The following is a 21,345-nucleotide window of genomic DNA, read 5'->3' as shown; positions in this document are numbered from 1 at the left end:
ATGTGAATAGTCTGTGAAATATATTGACTTTTTTTTTTTTTTCAGTATATAAACTGAATTATTACTTTAATAGAAAAAAATCACAAAACATGATATAGGCAGCTGCTCAGAACAGCTCTTAGGTCATTTTGTACAGAAAAAAGCTGGATATGTCCTTGTAAGTGCAGCCCGTTGGGCAACAGTAATGTAAGCATAGCTATGTGCTAGTATGTGCCCTAAAGAAATAGTTAAAAAATCCCCAGATTTTATTTTTACTTATAATAATGGAATTATTTTACTGAATGGATGGATTAACTTGATATTACAATGGTATCATCAGTATCTGTAGTTAAATCAGTCCTGTGGTCATTGGGATTGAGGTCATAATTTCCTATTTTTCTGTAAGTGAAGGAGGAACAGAGAGAATGTAGTAGGTTAAAGAAGTCAGATATGGTGTTAGAGCATTCAACTTCATACTCTGCCTTCTAACCTGTACTTTACTTGGCTGGAGGTTTAGTTCTAGTATTTTTTCCTTTGTTTTCTCTCAGTTTTCATAGCTTTTTATCACTTGTCAGTTTGGTTGCTTGACAGAAGATGCTTGGCTCCTTGTATTCTGCTAACATAAAGGGTGTAGTGTGTATAAATAGTGTATAGAGGCGTACACCAGACTTCCTCATTGTCTTCAGTGCAGCGTTGCTGTTTCCTGGAATATATAAGTCCGTTACCTTGGTTGCCTAACTATTGATACTATTTTTCTTTATTATGTCAGTTATTTTGGCTGCTTATTTTCTTTTGTTCAGGTAGTCCACTACAGTTGAAAGGTTTTGTTAGCTTAGTATACTCCTTTGTGACAGGGGCCAGTGTCAAAATGTCTAGGAGGGAGTATGAGAGTCTAGTAGTCATAGTGATACTGTGTCAGAGTGCTCATCCTCCAGGGATATGAATCTGATATATTTTTGAATCTGAAAGTTGTGAATTTTTTGGTTTTAACCTTCAGCTCTATTTGTGTGTGTGTGTGTGCAAATTCAGAATTCATTAGTTCAAATTCATTAGTGTTGGTTTCTTCTTTTCTAGTTTTCTGCGTCTACCTTCTGTGTAAAAGCTACTATTGCATAACTTATGTTTTATGCAGATTGATAATGTTCTTCTGTCTCATTGAGTTCTTTGAATCTTTTAAAGGGATTCCAATGTGCTGTTGCAGTGTATTTGAGTGAAGTGTTAAAGGCAATTTTCTGCATTACAAAAGCTCTGTGCTGCTGTGTTCCCCATTATCCTGAAGTGCCTGAGCAATGTCTAGCAGTTGTTATATATTCTCAGTTGAGAGGGGAGTTGTTTTCCCATGTCCAAGTACATTAGAAAACATGTACTTGTTTTCCCAAACTAGCACAAGTCTAAAACTTAGTTTTATCAAGTCTGCTTTGAGTACCTATCTCAACCTTCCTTTGCCTTAGGAAACCTGGGCATTGCTTTGCTAATTTTAACTAAAACACTGTAATGAGGCTCACTTGAGTACATGAGGTTCTTCACTTGGTTTTGAGAACTCGCTGTAGCACATGTAATCAGTCCGACTACAGGGATGATACAGGGATGTTGTCCAGGAAGCTAGGGACCAGGTTAGGAAAGCTAAGGCTCAGTTAGAATTAAACTTGGCTAGGGATGTGAAAGATAACAGGAAGGGATTCTATAGCTACATTGCAAGCAAAAGACAGACTAAGAACAATGTGGGCTCTCTCTGGAAGTTATCAGGAGAACTGGATACCCTGGATTTGGAGAAGGCTGAGGTTCTTAATGACTTCTTTGCCTCAGCCTTCACTGGCAAGTGCTCTGACCACACCACTGGGTATTGGAAGGCAGATGCAGGGACTGTGAGAATGAAGACATTAGGCCCACTGTAGGAGAAGATCTGGTTTGAGACTATCTCAAGAACCTGACCATGCACAAGTCCATGGGACCTGATGAAATCCATCCACAGGTCCTGAAGGAGCTGGTGAATAAAGTTGCTAAGCCACTGGCTATCATATTTGAAAAATCATGGCAGTCAGGTGAAGTTCCCGATGACTGGAAAAAGGGAAATATAACCCCCATTTTCAAGAGGGGGAAAATGGATGACCTGGGGAATTACAGACCAGTCAGTCTCACCTCTGTGCCTGGCAAAATCTTGGAGCAGATTCTCCTGGAAGGCATGCTAAGGCACATGAAAATCAACAAGGTGCTTGGTGACAGCCAGCATGGCTTCACTAAGGGGAAATCCTGCCTGACCACTTTGGTGGCCTTCTGTGACGGGGCTATGGAACTGATGGACAGGGGTAGAGCAGTTGATGTCATCTACCTGGACTTGTGTAAAGCGTTCGACACTGTCCCACATGACATCCTTGTCTCTAAATTGGAGAGACATCAATTTGATGGATGGAGCACTCGGTGGATAAAGAACTTTCTGGGTGGCCGCACACGAAGAGTTGTGGTCAATTGCTTAATGTCCAGCTGGAGACCAGTAAGAAGTGGTGTCCTTCAGGGATCGGTGTTGGGACCGGTCTTGTTCAACATCTTTATTGCTGACATGGACAGTGGGATTGAGTGCGCCCTCAGCAAGTTTGCCGATGACACCAAGCTGTGTGGGTCGGTTGATACGCTGGAGGGAAGGAATGCCATCCAGAGGACCTTGACACGCTTGTGAGGTGGGCTGATGGCAACCTCATGAGGTTTAACCATGACAAGTGGAAGGTCCTACACCTGGGTCGGAGCAATCCCAAGTACAGCTACAGGTTGGGCGGAGAAGAGATTCAGAGCAGCCCTGCAGAGAAGCACTTGGGGGTGTTGGTTGATGAGAAAATGAACATGAGCTGGCTTCAGTGTGTGCTTGCAGCCCAGAAAGCCAACCGTATCCTGGGCTGCATCAAAAGGAGCGTGACCAGCAGGTCAAAGGAGGTGATCCTGCCCCTCTACTATGCTCTCGTGAGACCTCACCTGGAGCATTGTGTGCAGTTCTGGTGTCCTCAACATAAAAAGGACATGGAACTGCTGGAGCAAGTCCAGAGAAGGGCCACGAGGATGATTGGGACTGGAGCACCTCCTGTATGAAGACAGGCTGAGAAAGTTGGGGCTGTTGAGCCTGGAGAAGAGAAGGCTGTGTGGAGACCTCCTAGCAGCCTTCCAGTATCTGAAGGGGGCCTATAGGGATGCTGGGGAGGGACTCTTCATTAGGGACTGTAGTGATAGGACAAGGGGTAATGGGTTAAAACTTAAACAGGGGAAGTTTAGGTTGGATGTAAGGAGGAAACCCTTTCCTGTGAGGGTGGTGAGGCACTGGAATAGGTTGCCCAGGGAAGCTGTGAATGCTCCATCCCTGGCAGTGTTCAAGGCCGGATTGGATAGAGCCTTGGGTGAGATGGTTTAGTGTGAGGTGTCCCTGCCCATGGCAGGGGGGTTGGAACTTGATGATCTTAAGGTCCTTTCCAACCCTAAGTGTTCTATGATTCTGTGATTCTATGATTCTATGACTTATGGAAGTATTAAAAAAGATCTAAAAATGTGAAAAAAAAAACAAAAAAAAAAAACCACCAGAAAAAAAGGAGGGATGAGCTAAGCCTGAAATGGAAAGTATTACGGAGTATTTTATCAGAGTTTTTATTTCTCAATATTACTCCATAATCTTCCGCCTCCGGTTTTGTGGCAGATGAGATTTTTTTGGATTTAAGTAATGCATATTTTCAAGTCACTGAGTTCTGTGGTAAGAGGCAGATTCCACAGTAAATCTGTTGGTGAGTTCTGAACTGCTGGGAGTCCTCCTAAGCCTGCCTGGGAAGTCTGCATCTTTCAGGTAATCTACTCATTTTCGCAACTGTAGTTGAACTGTAGAGTCTCCGCTTCCTTCCCAATGTACCTGTGTCAGATAGAAGTCAATATAGTTACACTTGTTAGGAGATGAGAAGTGGGCAGAAACTTGTGAGAATAGTTCAGCAGACACAGGAGAGAAGAATTTGTGTTGGAACTGGTTCTCTTTCATTAGAATTAGCTTTTAATTTTGTGGGGGAGAAGAACTGGGGAGATTTTCATGTCCTAGCTTGTGTGTGTGTTTAAGTAAGTCTCTCTTTTGGGCGGTGGAAAACGGTCTGCGATAAATACATCCTTGGGTTCTGTCACTTGTGTAGATGGCAACAGGTACATCAGTTACATGGTAGCTATGAATGTTACTTGCCAGGACCTTTGGAGGTTTTCAAAGAACATAAGTAATCGGCTTTTGCCACCTACTTGCAGTTTACATCACTTCAGTTAAGCTATGTAGTGCTATTGAGGCAAAGGTCCTGAATATTTTGAACCCATTGCTGTGTCCCCAGGCTAGGCAAATGTAGATTTTTCTTGGCTTGCTGAAACCCCAAAGTACACACTTCAGGCATAACTGTGCTTAGTGGATTGATTTTACTGTGCTTCAGTCTTGTCCCAGAGGCAGTTTCTTAGTACAGGGGAAGTAAAATCTGAGCAATATCCAACAATTCCTGCGCTTCAAGACAAGATCGACTATTTTTAAGCTGTATCTGACGAGTGCTTATCTGATGTGTTTGCTGGAGATCTCTAGACAATTCCACACTTTCCAAAGAAATCTACAGAAAAATCGTAATGTTTTCTTGTGTGTCTTAGTCCTCCTGCCAGAATTTTTATTCTGATCTTTAGTGGACAAGGGAGGCAGTTTATGCTTTTCTTTCACTGTTTCCTGTATTTGAAGATTGCTTAACAGCTTCTTTTTTTTCAATCCCCCCCCCCCCCCCCCCCCCCAGTAATTTCAGTTCCTTCAGTCTGCCATTACATGTGTTACCTTTATTGGTCTTCCTGCTCTCCCATTATGCTGTCTTCAGTCATTCTTTTCCTTAAAATAGGGTACTGAAAATGGGCAGTGTCTGCCTGTGTATTGTCAAGGAGTAGAAGAAGATTGCTTCAGGTGTCTTGCAAATTACTGCTCTTTGTTACCTATTCCTGCCTTTTTCAGAGCAGTTTGTGAGCTGCTGTAGCAGCAGCTCCTGCTAAGTGAGTCACTCCTCTTTTCATGTTTGTGTAGTTAATTATAGATATGTGAGTATAATTCTTTGTTTTTATTCCATTGAATTGTATCCTGTATATTCAGATCCTCTCTTCCTTACCAAAGATCTTGTTAGTTCTGATATCAGTATGTGGAATAATGTGTTTTAGGGGAAGAAATGCATTAGTAATGATAGTTCATGTTCGTGTTGTGACTTTTAAGATGAGAAGTTGCTCTCACTTGTTAAAGTTTTGGACACAGCTTTTCATTCCAGTCCTGTCTTAGCGCCTTTTAATATTATCTTCTCTTTGCTGTCCTTGTTTAGCTCTTAAAAACTTATCTTTTTAGAGAGTTTTTTCCTGTTTTCTCTTTTCCTACTTTGTGAAATCCTGCTTCAAAGTATTTGTGGGAAATTGCTGAAAATACTTTTCTTTCAAGAAAATCTGAAATAGTTGGTGTTTCATTTTCTTATCATTGATGATTTGTCCAGTGTCCATTTCCTTATATTGTGTTATTTTCCTGTGTTCTGGGATGAATTCCTTGGAACTGTGTATCTCTTCTGTTATGTTTCAGTAGCTTTCAGCAGAACTTTGCTTTTAATAGAATTCACTCCTTGCTTTTAAGCTTTTTGAATGTTTGGGTTGTTATTAAAATGCTTTAATGCTTTTTAGCATCTTTCCTTTTATGCAGGTTTCCCAATGTAGGGCTTCCTTTCATTCTTTTTCCTTCTGGATGATGAAAAATAGAATATGAGCTCTGTTAAAGCTTATATATTGCCCTGTTGTTATTTTTGTAATCAAATAATCTGCAAGATTGCGTGTAGGGAATTTTGTGATAGATGATGGCAGCCTATTGTCTTCCAAGCAAAAAAAGTACTCCCCTGTTGAATACGATTGTACAAAGATTCAGTCCACAGGGAATAGCATTAGAAATCTGCAATACATGCTCATTTATTTTCCACTTAGACAGTAGTTCCCTTTCTAGAGTGCTTCTTGACAGGTTCAGCCAATAAATACGGAATGACAGTTGTATGTTTTTTTCTGTGATCATGTGTTTATATTAACAAAAACCTAAACCTTAACAAGTTCCTAGAGGTTTGTACTGGCAGCTTGGACAGGATCTGAGGCTGAACCTTGTCATAAATCTGCCCGAGTTACAAAAGCATAATAGCTACTTTGCTTTCACAAGATCTTTTTTTTTTATGAAGGTATTGAATTGATGCTATTCTTAATTTATTCATTCTTAATTCTGGTTACACCACACTGGTTTTGTGTCACCAGAATTCAGAACAGTAGGTAATGTCTGTCCATCCATTGTGTTATTTGAGGATTTCAGCTGCAAGGTGAAACATGTGAAGTGATAAATGAACTACAGTAGTAAAAAGACACTCACTGGTGGAACTATACTGTAGTAAAAATCTTTAAATTGCATTTCCAGAAACTTCCAATTGGGAAATGGTATATTTGTTGAAATGAAAACTTTAATGATAGTGGATCACCTCTGAGTAATGCTAGAACTGTCAAGGCATCTTATTTTGCCACCAAAACCCTGAGTTAAAAACAGTGAGGGAAAGAAAGTAATACGAAGTGTTTTAAAAGGAAAGGTAGGTTTGCAAGTACTTTAAACTCGGAGCAATTTTGATGAGTATGTGTTCAGTTGACATGAAATGTTGATGTTCATCAATATGAGATGTTGATGCTTTAGTATTGGCTCCTGTTTGGAACTCAAAACACACACAAGCATTTAAGGATTTGAAAAGAGTTGGCAAGGAATAGAAAACGTTTGGGTACTTCATCAGAATGTGCCAAATAAGAAAGAATACTGCCTTACCTCTTCATGATGTAGCGTTCCAGATCACAGGTTTAGAGGAATAACAGTGAATGTGAGATGGATATTTCCAGTCCAAAATACAAATGTTTAAGTGCACTACAAATGTGCCTTTGTGCACTTGTGTAGTGAGATGGAAACCCACTATTCCTGCTCATCTCCCAACGTATTTTTATGGTGATTTAATGTTTTTGTTAGTCGTTGGTGGGGCTTTCTTTTTGGGTTTCTTGAATTTATTTTGGGTTCAGATTATTTTTTTTCAATAAGAACTACTTTTTCCTGCTTTTAAAGCTGAAAAACGGAAAGAATTTAAACACTTAAAATTCTTGCAGGAAAATGTTGGTACTACAACCAGCAACCCCCATTATATTAAAAATTGGACTTCATTCGTGTCTTGCCTCAGTTTATATTTTTTAAATTAATCTCTGTAAATGTTAGTTTCTCTGGGCTGTTTCTTCCAGTTTGTGCCTTTTTCAAACAGCAAATGGAAACATCTATAACACAGTGTCTAAAATATTTCCCTACTTGTAAGATGATAATACTCAAATATGTTGCTGTCAGTATTTTTTATATATATATGTATTCAGATTTATTCTTCAGATTCTTTTGGACATTAAGATGTTCATGCGAAAATATTTGCTTTATAGAACTCCTTACTTAAAATGAGCAAGTTACGCTTGAAAATCAGTTGATGCCATACTAGTCACAGATACAGATAATTCTCAAGAGAAGACAGTCTCTTTTTGTGTGTTTTTATGTGACATACTTCAAATTTAAGCTACACAAGAAGAAAGAAGTTAGGCTATGTTTTATTTATTCAGTTACATGTTTGTTTACCTGTCCATTTTATGATACTGCATTTAATTGGTAACCTTTTTGTGTATGTGTATTGATTCAGTCATGTTGACCGCATGCTAGAAGAACTGCATGCCATTGATTCATAGAATCCTAGAGTCAGATAGATTGGAAGAGACCTTTAAGATCATCAAGTCCAACCTTTACCCAGGACTGCCGAGTCCACTACTAAACCATGTCACTATGAGCCTCATCTACATGTGTTTTGAACACTTCCAGGGATGGTGTCTCTATCACTTCCTTCTTTTATTCTGAATTTAGATTGTTAAACCACGACATCCAGCTATTTATTTGAGCAACTTTTTAACATTCTAAAAACATAGTCACACTGTAATCTGTAAAATTACATTGAGGAAGACTACCTTTTTAAAGGTGTATAACATTTGATTTGAGGTCAGTGCACAGTTTAATGTATAGAATTAAATGAAGAAGTACTGCGGTTAGTACATCAGCACTGTTTTTGTGAATTTAGAAATAACACAGGAATCTTTTTTTCTTCCTGTGAACAAACCAGCCAAAGGATACTGATGCTAAATGGAAAGGAAAATTTTGCTGTTATCTAATATGCCACAGATTATGTATAGTTGCTGTCTTTAAGAGAATTGATTTTACTTTTGTCATTGGTCAAAGATCAGTGGAAGGTTTTTGGTGTTTTTGCATTGCTTAATAACAGTCTCATTTTAGACTGAAGGAAGATTCCCTGTAAGAATGAGCTTTTTAAAATATGTTTTCCCAATTTAGCCTAATTCAAGGTAGAGTCATTTAAATGGCAACACCTGACCTGAGTCTAGTGGGCCAGGGAGGGTGCTGCTGTGGGAGGTAGCGTTTGCTCAGAGACTGCCTGAGCATTGATCTGCTTGTGGGAGGTAATGAGTCATGAAAAACACCACTTGGTGGTTTTTCCAGTTTACTTTCCTTCTTTCTTCACTCACTAAATAGTCTTTACCCAGACCCATATGTTTCCTCGTGTTTCCCTTCTCTCCCATGCCTTTCACCCCTCATGGAGGGACATGTGTGAGCAAGGGCCTGTAAGGTGCTTAGCTGCTGCCTGGGGCTAACCCACCACAGAGCTCTTCAATGCATAAACATTTCACTCTGTGTGTTTGCGTAATATAACTCTGAATATGGTCCTAGAAGAAACTGCTCATCATTTGTAACTTTGAAATTATCTTAGCATTATACTGGGGATTGTACTTCTCCCAAGCTGGATCTTGAAAAGGAATCTGCTCTACCTGGTGAATGAGGGGAGCATAATTGATCAGGAGAGCTAGACGTGAATTTGGATGGACAAATAATGCTTAAAAACGTTGTATTCATCTTTGTTTTAACTTTCAGTGGCATGGTCTTCTTGGCAGTATATAAGAAATTTCTTAATTGATGCAGTTTAAGCAAAGGTTATGTTGCACTTCAACACTTCTATGACTTCATGCTTCAGTGCCAGCACCTAGTGGTACATAAGCCAGATGGGTGAGTTGATCAGCTGAAAGCTTCACAGCCTCTCTTAACTTGACTTCAGTTACTATTTTTGAGAGAAGTTGTAGAATTTTCAGTTGAAGTAGTTCCATAACTAGTTTGTCATATGCTGTGTGAATCATAGAATTGTTTAGGTTGGAAAAGACCTTTAAGGCCATCGAGTCAAACTGTTAACCCAGGACTGCCAAGTGCTAAACCATGTCCCTAAGCACCACATCTACGCATCTTTTAAATACCTCTGGGAATGGTGACTCAGCGACTTCCCTGGGCAGCCTGTTCCAATGCTTGACAACCCCTGTGGTGAAGAAATTTTTCCTAATATCCAATCTAAGCTTCCCCTGGTGCAACTTGAGGCCGTTTCCTCTTGTCCTATCACTTGTTACTTGGGATAATGGTAGTGGTAGCAGAAGGAAGCAAGAAAAAAGGCAGAAAAAATGTTCCCTTTAATTGGGTGTGGATGAAAACAGCAGCTTAATATCTTGGTGTGCTGTGGTGGAATACTAAGCTACATATGCTAGAGGAAGAAACATCCTTTTGCACGTTAGGTTTATCAATAAACTGTGAGTAACAGATTTATGGCTTATCTGTGCCTTCAGAAAGTGGTTTTAGAGTGCTTTAGAATTGGTCTATCCAGTAAGCCAGTAGTGACAAATGAGTGTCCCTTCCTTGTCCCAGTGCTTTAGGTGTGTGAGCTCCTGATGCTTTGTGCCACATACAGCTGAGAGCTGAGCTGACGCAGGTTCAGGAGAAATTAACGTTTTCTGGTGCTTTATCACAAAATCACCGACTGGCTGTGCAAAAAAGTTACAGGAATGTGTGACTAAGGGTTTGGGGCATAGGGGAATACTACTGTCTAGCAGTATTGCTCTTTTCAGTATGGCTTCTTCAAGCCATACAAGCTTACAGGCTCAGACATCTTGTAAGTTGTCCTCCATTTCCTGGGTGTTTATGAGTGAGGTGATCTGAAGATGATTTGGTTCTGCATCTATGGAATGCGTTTGGTTACATCAGTTTAGTTTCTTCAAAGGGCATGCTGTTGTTCCATGTTGTATGATTTAGTCCTGTTTTCAGGAACTGCTGCTAATTCTCCTCTGCACTGCCATAATTAATAGGACTTCTAGTGGGCTGTTTGCAGGAGGGCCACAGGTAAGCGGTACTGCATTAACTGCTTTCCTTGGTCCTTTTAAAATTTTCGTGCTTTGGATGCAGAACATCTAGAGGTTCAGTGTGAGAGCCTTACTTGGTTGTGCAGCAATCCATCTGCTCTTCCCTCTGCTCTGATCTAGTCATATTTCATCTATTAATAGCGCTATGTCTTTCAGCCTGCTAAACAGGAGATTGGAAGCTTAAGGGGAAGTGATTCTCATCGGTCTCATGCTTAAGTATTTTGTAGATGTAACGTGACAGATCAGATTATTGAAAAAAGCCTTGTAAGAATATGTGTTTCTGTTCTTGTTCAAAGTAAAGATTTTTCCTGAGAGGTGCATGTTACAGCCCTTAAAGCTTTAAGGCAGCACAAGACATGTTAACACATCAGAACAAAAGAAGGAATAGTTACCATTCTCTCTCTTCCTTTGCTAACTCTTTATGAGCCTTGTCTTCACTGTGATAATTAGTAGCTCTAGTTTATGTACTCACACAGATGCCATACTGGGGAGGATTATGAGCAGAGGAAATACTTAAAGAGTTTAATTGTAACTCAGGGTCCTGCCTAACTGTTACAGGAAAAAAGGTAAAAATTCAGCTAGACTTGAGTAATCCAGGTAAGAATCCTTATTTACTAGTTACTGAGCAGAACATACTTTAATAGCTTTTCACAGTTACTACTTTGGAATTATATTTTCTTGAAAGACAATAAGTAGTTAACCTTATCTTCAGCCTTTAAAATAAAAGTTTCATATATCTTTAAGAACTTCTGTCTTTGATAATGAGTTCAGTGATTGACTTCATAATCTTAAGTATACTGAAGACTGTAGGACTAATATCAATCAAAAAGCATAAGCATAGAGATTAAAGGTGTTTATTGAATGTAGACTTTGAGCCTTGGACTTGGTATAACTTTTGCTGTCATATTCTGCTTGTAGGTAAAAAGAACATACTCTCATGGTACGTATAGAGCTGGCCCAATGAGACAGATCAGCCTGGTTGGAGCAGTTGATGAGGAAGTGGGGGATTACTTCCCTGAATTCCTTGATATGTTGGAAGAATCACCTTTCTTAAAAGTAAGAACAGAAGGGAATGGGTTGGGAGAAGGGGGACAATATACTGTCTAGTACTGTTACAATAAAGTGAGAGTATGTAATACTTGCTTAGGTAATAGAGTGGTATAACAAATGTTTTTATTGTGACAGATAAAGGCTGCTTTAAAAAAGTTTTTAAAGTAACTCACTTGAAAATTGTGGCTTGTATTTCCCATTAGTGTACACTGCCATGGGGAACACTTTCTAGCTTAAAATTAGAGAGTCGTAAAGACAGTGATGATGGGCCCATTATGTGGGTACGTCCAGGAGAGCAGATGATCCCTGTGGCTGACATGCCAAAGTCACCTTTCAAAAGGAAGAGGTATGTTGAATGATTTTGCTTGATAAATGTCTGGTCAGTATTCTTTCTCTATAAATCCATTTTATCCCAATCCTTTTACTGCTTGATACTATATCTTAGTATAAATTTCTATAAATTATCATCTCAAAATATACTTTCAAGTTGCTTTGTTTTGTAAGGATGTGAATTTTTCGAAATTGTTTACTGTTTAGCCAAATCTGGTCCTTTTTGGAGCTCCAGTAGGAATTTCAGGAGAAAACTGCAGGGAAATGTGAACAGGTATACAGCTACTGATGTATGCCATGAGACTGCAGTTAATACCCCTGTTCTTAAATGTGAGTGGATGTTTAAAGACCTCAAGGGACAAGGGCTTCTCTCACCTGAAAGGTAACACTTCCAACATTAAATGGCACCTTTAAGCTTTTCGGTGGTACTAGGTATAAGTAGCAGCTTAAGACTAGGGATGTACTCTGCAGAACTTGAATATTATACGTCATGAAAAATTGTGTCTTTGGAGTTCTCTGGTTCAAAATTCAAACATTAAAAGGGAGCATACAAGAAGTGGAAGCAGGGCCAGGTGCATCAGAAGGAGAATAGAGACACTGTCCAACCATAAATGGGATGCTGTTAAAGCCAAAGCCAGTTTGGAGCTGAATTTGGCAGGGGATGTGAAGGGCAACAAGGACTTCTACAGGCAAATGGACAGCAAAAAAAAAGACTAGGAAAATGTAAGGTGTCTGCAGAGTGGCGCAAAGGGTCTGGAGGAAAAGGGGGACACACAAGAGGCCAGGATACTCAGTGCTTTATTTGCCCTTGTCTGACATCTTCATTAATGGCTGGGACAGAATCATAGAATGGTTTAGGTTGGAAAAGACCTTTAGGATCATGAAGTCCAGCACTGCCAAGTCCACCACTAAACCATGTCCCTGAGTGCCACATGTACAGGTCTTTTAGATATCTCCAGGGATGGTGACTCAACCACTTCCTGGGCAGCCTGTTTTAGTGCTTGACAATACTTCTGGTGAATACATTTTTCCTAATATCCAATATACACCTCCTGTGGCACAACTGGAGGCCATTTCCTCTTGTCTTGTTACTTGGGAGAAGAGTCCAACCTCCACCTTGCTACAGCCTCCTTTCGGGTAGTTGTAGAGAGCAATAAGATCCTGCCTGAGCCTTCTCTTCTCCAGGCTGAACAACCCCAGTTCCCTCAGCCGCTCCTCATCAGACATGCTCCAGACTCTTCACCAGTTTCATTGCCCTTCTCTGGACCTGCTCTGGCACCTCAATGTCTGTCTTGGAGTGAGGGGCCCAGAACTGAACACAGGATTTGAAGTGTGACCAGTGCCACTCACCTTCAGCAAGTTTGCAGGTGATACAAAACTGGAAGGAGTGGCTGATAGATCACAGAGTTGTACTGCCGTTGATGGGGACCTTAAGAGGCTGTAGAAATGAGCCAGCTCAGTGGACTGATGAGGTTAACACAGGGCTATGCAAAGCCCTGCTCCGAAAGGAATAACCCCCTGTGCCCGTGCAGGCTGAGGCCCAACTGGCTGGACAGCAGCCCCACAGATAATGACTCAGGGGCCCTGGTGGATGACAGGTTGATCGTTAGTCATCAGTCTGTCTTTGTGGCAAAGCAGGCCAGCAGCTTCCTGGACAGTGTTGACAAGAGCAGTGACAGCAGGTTGAGGAGTACCATGTCCAGTTCTGGGATTGCTGGTCCAAGACAGACATAGGCATACTGGAGCAGGTAAGGTGATGTAAAAGTAGTGCATGGGAGAACACAGCATGAGCCAGCAGTGTGTGCTCGCAGCTCAGAAACTAATGCTGGGCTTCATCAAAAGGAGTGTGACCAGCAGGTTGAGGGAGGTGATTTGAACCCTCTGCTCTTATGCGACCCCGCCCTGGAGTACTCTGTCCAGCCTTGGACCCCCAAAATAAGAAGGACATGGATGTGCTCGAGTGGGTCCACAGGAAAGCCGCAAAGATGATCAGAAGGCTGAAGCACCTCTCCTATGGAGACAGGCTGAGAGTTAGGCTTGTTCAGCCTGGAGGAGGCTCCAGGGAGACCTTAGAGCAGCCTTCCAGTACCTAAAAGGGGCCACCAAGGAATCTGGTGAGGGGTTTCCTGTGGCAACAGGTAGGGACAGGACAAGGGTAATGGCTTTCAACTGAAGGAGGGTAGGTTTACATTAGATGTTAAGAAGTTCTTCCCTGTGAGGGTGGTGAGGCCCTGCACAGGTTGCCCAGAGAAGCTGTGGCTGCCCCATTCCTGGCAGTGTTCAAGGCCAGGTTGAATGGGGCTTGGAGCAACCTGGTCTAGTGGAAGGTGTCCCTGCCCCTGGCAGGGTATTTGGAACTAGATAAAGATCCCTTCCAACTCAACCCATTTTATGATAACTGGAATTTACCCCTGAGAAAAGAAGGCTTTGAAGGATCATACCAGTGTGTATAAGCATCTGATGAGAAATTGTAAGAAGGGCTTTTTTCAGCAATGCCCAGTAACGCAGTCAGAGGTAATGGGCACAAACTGAATTTCAAGAAATTCCATTTAAAATAAGAAGAAAAAAAAAAAAAGGAGTTTACTGTATGAATCGTTGAGCACTAGGATAGGTTGCCCAGGGAGCTTCTGGTGTCTTTGTTGTTGATGTTGCTCAAAACTTGGCTGGACGTGGTCTTGAGCAACCTGCTCTAGTTGAATGGGTGAAGTTGGACTACAGAGTCTCCAGATGTCCTTTCCAACCTTGGCTATGTTAATGATTATAAACAGCTCTTGGAAGAGTGCAGCACACAATGTTGGCTCCAGCTGCCCAAGAAAATGATGCTGTGGCTCTGATCCCACTTTGCAGCATGCCCTTCACTTCCATTAAACCCTGAAGAAATAACTTTTTGCTGTTCCTCACTCCCAGTTCTGCAACATGGAACTTAATATCCATACGCATTTCCCAGCAGTTTGGTAGAAACATGAATGATGAAGAAAGACTTCAGGGGGAATTGAAATGCGTATCTCCTAGTCAAGAAGCAGCAGAGGCCAGCAGTTCTCTGCCAGAGGCTGTGCTCACAGTAGAGCCTGGTCTTACAGTGCCTGAGAGAGGCAGGTAGGGCAGATGTGGGGCTTGGGGACCAAGTTCAGTCCAGCCTTCAGTGAGTGCATCAGGGAAGAGTGTGGTGATGGGGCAGGTCTGGTGATGGGAAGTCAAACCAGGAAGTCAGTCTGCCAGTGAGGATCAGGTCCAGTGATGGCCAGAGAGCTCTGTCATGGCAAAGGTGTCCTGAGGTGGGAAGCAAGTCTGTGGCACAGCATGTCTGTGGCTAAGGTCCAGATAGGTGCTCCTGCAGTATGGCTTAAATAGAGCTCCTGGTCTCTGTGGCTGGGTTGGTAGGTGGAGACTGCAGGTGGGGTTGCTCTGTCATTGGGGTCTTTTAGAGCACTCAGGGCCTGACACTGTGGTGGTGTTGTGCTATTTTTGTTTGGGGTTTTCTTCTTTAATTGCATAGGTATTCTGATTTTTTGCATAGCTCATTACGTTTGGAATTTGTCCTGAGTGTTACTGTCTTATTCATTTGACTGTATGTTCTCACTGAAGGGAGAAAACTAATCCTGTTGGCTGTGGTAGACATTAGGTAACTAAGAGCTATTTCTATATTACTAATGCTGTTTTTCTAATACAGAACTACCAATGAAATAAAAAACTTGCAGTACCTACCTCGAACCAGTGAACCCCGTGAAATGCTATTTGAAGACCGGACACGAGCCCATGCAGATCACATAGGACAAGGTTTTGAACGACAGACTACAGCTGCTGTGGGAGTGTTGAAGGCTGTGCACTGTGGAGAGTGGTAAGCGGTGATTGACTTCCACTTGAGGTGTTTGAAAAATATCTGTCTCAGTTTCCATTTATAATTGGTGGAAGGAACAGGTAATCTAGTATTAGGGATTTAATGAAGATTTAGTAGATACCAGACTTCTTTTCTTACTCCTATCTCTGTGCACTAGATGTGATTGTCTGCCCACTGCTAGACTGCATACAGCATTGCTGTGAGGTTGAAAGGAGAAAGGTGCCTTGCAGTGACAGTTTACAGCTATAATAGGGTTGCTGTAACAGAGTTAATGTTAGGTGTAAAAACGCATCACACCTTGTTTTGCTTTAAGTAGTGCATAAGGACTAACTCAAGTTTCTGCCTCAGAGGTGCACAGGAAGACCTTGGGGCAGTTCTTTGTGTTGTCTGGAAATGAGCAGAATTTTTATGCTGCTGCTTCAAAGTCATGGCTGTTACAATCCTGATTTATTTATGAATAAGGAATAATCCTGTTGGAGGTTATATGATACTCTTTGGTGTCTGTCTTTGGAATTCCCAAATGAGATTCAGGAAGTGAATGTATCTTATTTGAAGCTGTTTACTTTTTAGTCAAATAAAAAGCCCATAATCATATGGGCTTCCTGGCCCAGATCTAAGAAGCATTTTTCAGGATCTTCTGGCCTAGGTTTGGGAGAATGACCTTAGTTCTGAAGGTTACCTTTGCATATGTGAACAGTAGAAACACCTTTTGCTGTTTGTCTAGAGATTAGAAGAGTGAATTCCCTTTGGATGCAAAGATGCAAATTTGTGTTACTTGCCATGAGTTCATGGAAATATAAAATGGAATAATTGCTGTTGGGGAATAACTGGATTGTTAGATGTTAGTGTGTTTGATATTTGGGCTCTGAGATTTGGAGCTGTGTTCTTCTTCAGGTTGATGATAGCTGGAGCCTTAACTTCCTGGTTGCTCTGACTGTGAGAAACTGGAGTGAATTAAGAGTAAGTAGGGGCAGCAGGGCAAGAGCTGAGATTCTGTGTAATCTGAGTATTTTGATACCCTTTGCACATATGAGAAAGACTCAAAGCTTTATCTAAAGAAGGAAAAAAAACCCAACAAACCAAACAAAATGCCACTCCCCAAACTTGCATGCCTGTGGAAATTAATAGCAGTTTAAATTGATAGTAATTCAGATGTTAGTGAGAACTGCCCATTCTCATCCTAAACCTTCATCTCAAGATTCCAGTGCTGCACTGCATTGGAATGTGGTAAACACTGGTGCCGTGATCATGCTGATTACCTAATGCCTTAGTGTATCACTTTTGCAGTGATACCAAGTATGCTTTAGAACTCATGAAATGCCAGTGAAATTTTAAATCGGGGAAACTTCGAAGATTTTTTACATGGAAATGTGTATGGGTTGTGACAGGGACAGCAAAAGGCACTTCATAGCATTGCTACTGGCAAAATGAAACCCCTGTGTCCTGTGCTTCAGCAAGCAGCTTTCAAGCTGGTGTTCCAGAGTGTGAAGTTGTTAGTACTTCTCTGTAGATCACAGGAATTTCTTATATACTGCCAGACTTGTTATATACTGCCAGATTTGATGCATTAGGTTAGAAATGTTTGTGGTTAAACCTGTAGTCTTGAATGTGTTTTGAAAAGTTACAGCAAGAAGAGTCCAGTCCTTTTAAAGAATGAGGTTAAGGTAAAAAATGGTCATAAATAGTTGCAGCAGTGCTCTAAAAGGAGTTTTCTGATGTCATCTTATAGTTCTGTTTGGATTTAATGAGGTTTTGGACATGGAACTGAGCTATTCTGCTACTGCTTTGCTTGGGGTGGGGAGCACAACACCCTTTAAACTTAAGGTTTTACAGAATATAATCTCAAAGTTGTGCTAAATACCAAATCTGCAAATGCAGGATTCAAAATTATGTCAAAAATGTTTTCTCTGTTACATTTACAAAAGGCATGTCATGTTTTGTGACAGAATTGCAACACAGTTGGTAACCCATGCTGTTGTACGTATATATAGGGACTGAAAAAGGAATGATTTAAAACCAGTCATTAACTATACTTTGTCCTGTGTAATGTGTAAAACGCAGTAGACGCTGCTGTGAAAACACTGCTTTGGACTGAATTTCTTTTAGTATGCAGATATTAATAGAATCACAGAATGGTTTAGGTTGAAAGGAGCTGTAAAAACCATCCAGTTCCAATCCCCCTGCCGTGGGCATGGACACCTTCAACTAACTGTAACAGGTTGCTCCAAGCCCCATCCAACCTGGCCTTGATATTCTCTGTATTTATTTTAATTCTTAACTTCATTCACAAATACGGTCAACTCCAGAGGCAGATGTGTTAAGAAAAACCCCCAAAACAAACCCAACCAACAAACCCAAACAGATCTGCATTATAAAAAGAAGATGAATGTAGCTGCTACATTTTACACCACCGATCAGAGATGTTTCTGTAAGCTTTTTGCTTTCAGTGCTTGAATCCTCTTCAGGAGCAGATAGACCAAAATATAGAGAGTCATTTTAATCTCTGTAAAACTGAAAGTAAAATATGTGGTTTGCACACTCTCCCTAGCATACTTTCAGTAGTTGATCTGGGACTCTAAAAATAGCCTCAGACTGGTTATTTTTTGCTTTATTGAGGTCATGACCCAAATAAAATAAACATGTCTCTTCAAAAACCCAATAAACTGCACATCATTGCCTGCTTTGTGGAACATTAATAACCCTGCATGTATGTATATAAAAATACAAAGATCGATTATCGTCTTGCTTTTATAAGAGTGCTGGGACATCCATTAACAAATGCTGAAATGCATTGAGCTGTTCTGCTGTGTCAGCTCCTGCCCCAGGCCCAGCAGATCTGAGGCTGTGGCCCTGTGTGGCAGGGTGGAGGTGGCAGAGGGGTGCAGGGCAAGGGGTCGGCTGTCCCTAGGCTGTGTGCAGGAGTTGGGGGGACCCCAGTGGCTCATGGTTCCTTTCAGCACAGCCTGAGTGCAGTTCTGAAGTTGGTGTACTCCCGTCAGCCTGAGTAGGACTCAGCACTGGATGGAGGAGGAAAGTCATCAGGCTCTTTTTGGCTGATAAATTTCCTTTGCAAACCCACTCCAACATGAGCTTTATCCTATATAAATGGAATCTTTATATCACCACATTTTTAAAAAACCTTAAAACCTAAACATCCCTCAGAAATACACACATCGAGCTTAGTTTTATGTATTTCCATTGAAGAAGTGAGTTTGGCTTTTAGATCAGAAAGTGGTAAGGGTCGTAGCTGGTTTTGCCTTTTGTTAGCTAATTCTAGGTAATGTCTCTGGAGGAACAATATAAATGTTGGGCATTTCTGTGGGGGAGATGTAGGACAAGAGGTGAATTCTCCTACAGTTTGAATATGGAAAATAACCCTAATTCAGATTTTGCTCTTCTGTAGCTCTCTAGTGAGCACAAATAGGATTGTATTCTTTAGGGATGTTTTGTAGAGGATGCCAGCGTTTGTTGTGTACTTGCGTTGTGGCAGCCTAGTGTAGATACAGCCTTACTGCTAACTCTGAACAAAGTGTCTGAGGTAAAGATAACTAAGCAACGGTTGCCACAGTACTAGTCAGACTGCTGCATATTTTGAGGTACCTGATGGTTATATCATGTTAGAGTGGTGGTAGAGTAAGCCCAGTGTATCTGAAGCATCTGTCTTTCTGCCTCAAGACAGACAGAGGTCAGTTGAAAATAAAAACTAAACGTAGTGAGTCTTGTTGACCTTTCATTGCTGCTTTTACTGCACTTGTAAAGAAATTGTGGTTACTTTGTTTAACCAGTTTAATGAGGTTGTGTTTGGGAATCAGCCTTTTTAGACAATCTTTTTTCCTTCAAAATGTAGGCTGTGTTCTTTTTATCATTTGCTTATCTTTGCAGATTTTCTTCGTTACTCTCTGTAGTGTGTTAGTTTCAGGCTCTGACTGTGGAATTCTTACTCTTCTGTAGGTCTGAGCAGCCTCGTATAACCAAAGATGTAATTTGTTTTCATGCTGAAGACTTCTTGGAGGTAGTTCAGCGAATGCAATTAGATTTGCATGAGCCTCCGCTTTCACAGGTAAGCATGCTCGCCACTGCTGACCAGGTATCCTGTGAGGCTAAATCAGAGTTTTCACCCCTTTTTTTCCTTCCTTTCTTTGTTCCTCCAGTGTGTCCAGTGGGTTGATGATGCAAAACTCAATCAGCTGCGAAGGGAAGGCATCCGATACGCCAGAATTCAGTTATTCGATAATGACATTTATTTTATCCCAAGGAATGTCGTGCACCAGTTCAAGACAGTTTCAGCTGTGTGCAGTTTGGCTTGGCACATCCGGCTCAAGCTGTACCATTCAGAGGAAGAACTCTCTCAAAATACGAGTGCTGTTGAAGCAGGGACCTCTGCAGACCCCAAGTCTTCGGTTATTGGACTTCAAACTGACAGCAGAATTTGTACAATGAGCAAAAATACCTCCGAAGACTCCAAATTCTCAGCTGCTCTCCAGACAAAGTACCTGCAGCAGGAATTCATGCCGATAAAACATGAACCTATTGCCTCTCACCGAATAAAGGAAGAACCCATGGATGTCGACCTGCCTGAAAAGACAGTGGCACCCAATGACGCTGGGGGCCAGACCGTTCAGACTAGGTTGGATCACATTGAACTGACGGCATTTAAGTTGGAAACGGATTCTAAATTTGAACCTGGCAGCAAGGACTTACAAGGCAAGTTATGCTCTGGAGGTCACATACATCCAGATGATACAAGACAGCATAGTTCATCATATCCAAAACTGCATGGACAAAGAGAGGATGATTTTTTGTGCTAAATTTGTATATATGGTTTTAAATTCCTTTTTAAACTTAATGATTCATAAATTCTGTGAGGCAAGTTTGTGACTTGCCTTCGCATCTGTTACAGAAAATAGTTATGTAGCTTTGTAACATTCCTCAGTGCCTGTCCATAACTGTGAAGTATCAAAGCACTTAGGGCCAGATGCACTGTAAACACTGCAGGTTTAACATACAGAAGTCTTTAAATAATTTTGAGTTGTAGGTTTTAGAGTAGAGCTGACATTTAACATATATATTTTTTGTAAGATGAGCCAGAATTCTTTTTGACAATTCCAGGCTTTTCCATAGAGCTTATTTATACCAATTTTTTCATTTTAAATGTGTCAGCACTGTAGTGTAAATATCTTTTTTAAAGATCTTTTTAGTGTGATTTATACTGAAATGTGAGCCGCTTAATAAAGGTTCATAACAACAGATTGGTTTTATTTTTGGGTCTGCAAAAAACAATTCAGTTCAACTGCCTCTCTAAATGGTTATGTTTCTACCTGCACTAATGCATAGGATGCCCTCACGCTGCTGTGGGGTGAGGAGCTGTAGCAAACTGAGGTAGAGCTGAGGCATTCTCCATAAATTGAGGTTAGTCAGAACACAAAACCAGTCCTTCCTTCACATGGGCTCAGTGAGGCACTCCCCAGACTCCTGCATCAGATGTTAATGTGGAACAGAGATAAGACCTTCCCTGTTGTGAGGACAGTTGGACACCCCATGGGCTCCGGGACCTGCGTGCACCTCTCTAGAGGAGCTGGTGCAAGGGAGCAAGCTCCCTTCTGTGCCTGCCTCTTTGCCCGGCTCCAGCCGCAGTTAAGGCAGCTCCATTTCACATTTAAAACTTAAAAACAACATCCCCCTTCAAATAATTAATTTGACTAAAATTAAACCAACAAAGATTATTTAAATGGTTACTCACCAAGCTGTAAAGGCTTCAGTCTTTAGTAGTGACCTGTAATTCCTGGAGACACATTTGGATTTGAATTGCTCCCTGT

At 41.1% G+C, this 21,345-nt stretch overlaps 1 protein-coding gene across 2 annotated transcripts in view; it reads left to right on the top strand.

Moving 5' to 3' along the window:
• Window positions 1–20,776, top strand: part of RSBN1L (round spermatid basic protein 1 like) — a 54,759-nt gene extending 33,983 nt beyond the window's left edge. For both annotated transcript variants that reach the window (XM_062632003.1, XM_062632002.1), the window contains 5 exons: window positions 11,230–11,367; window positions 11,565–11,707; window positions 15,362–15,529; window positions 19,481–19,589; window positions 19,681–20,776. In XM_062632003.1, coding sequence (XP_062487987.1) covers window positions 11,230–11,367; window positions 11,565–11,707; window positions 15,362–15,529; window positions 19,481–19,589; window positions 19,681–20,337 — 1,215 coding nt within the window. In that variant the 3' untranslated portion in view covers window positions 20,338–20,776. The remainder of the gene's footprint in view (window positions 1–11,229; window positions 11,368–11,564; window positions 11,708–15,361; window positions 15,530–19,480; window positions 19,590–19,680) is intronic.
• The last annotated feature ends 569 nt before the right edge of the window (window positions 20,777–21,345 follow it).

Source organism: Pezoporus occidentalis, unplaced genomic scaffold (assembly GCF_034315485.1).
Source record: "Pezoporus occidentalis ecotype Australia unplaced genomic scaffold, CSIRO_AGI_Poc_V1 ctg38, whole genome shotgun sequence".
NCBI classification, from domain to species: domain Eukaryota; kingdom Metazoa; phylum Chordata; class Aves; order Psittaciformes; family Psittacidae; genus Pezoporus; species Pezoporus occidentalis.
This window is presented reverse-complemented; position numbering and strand designations above follow the sequence as displayed.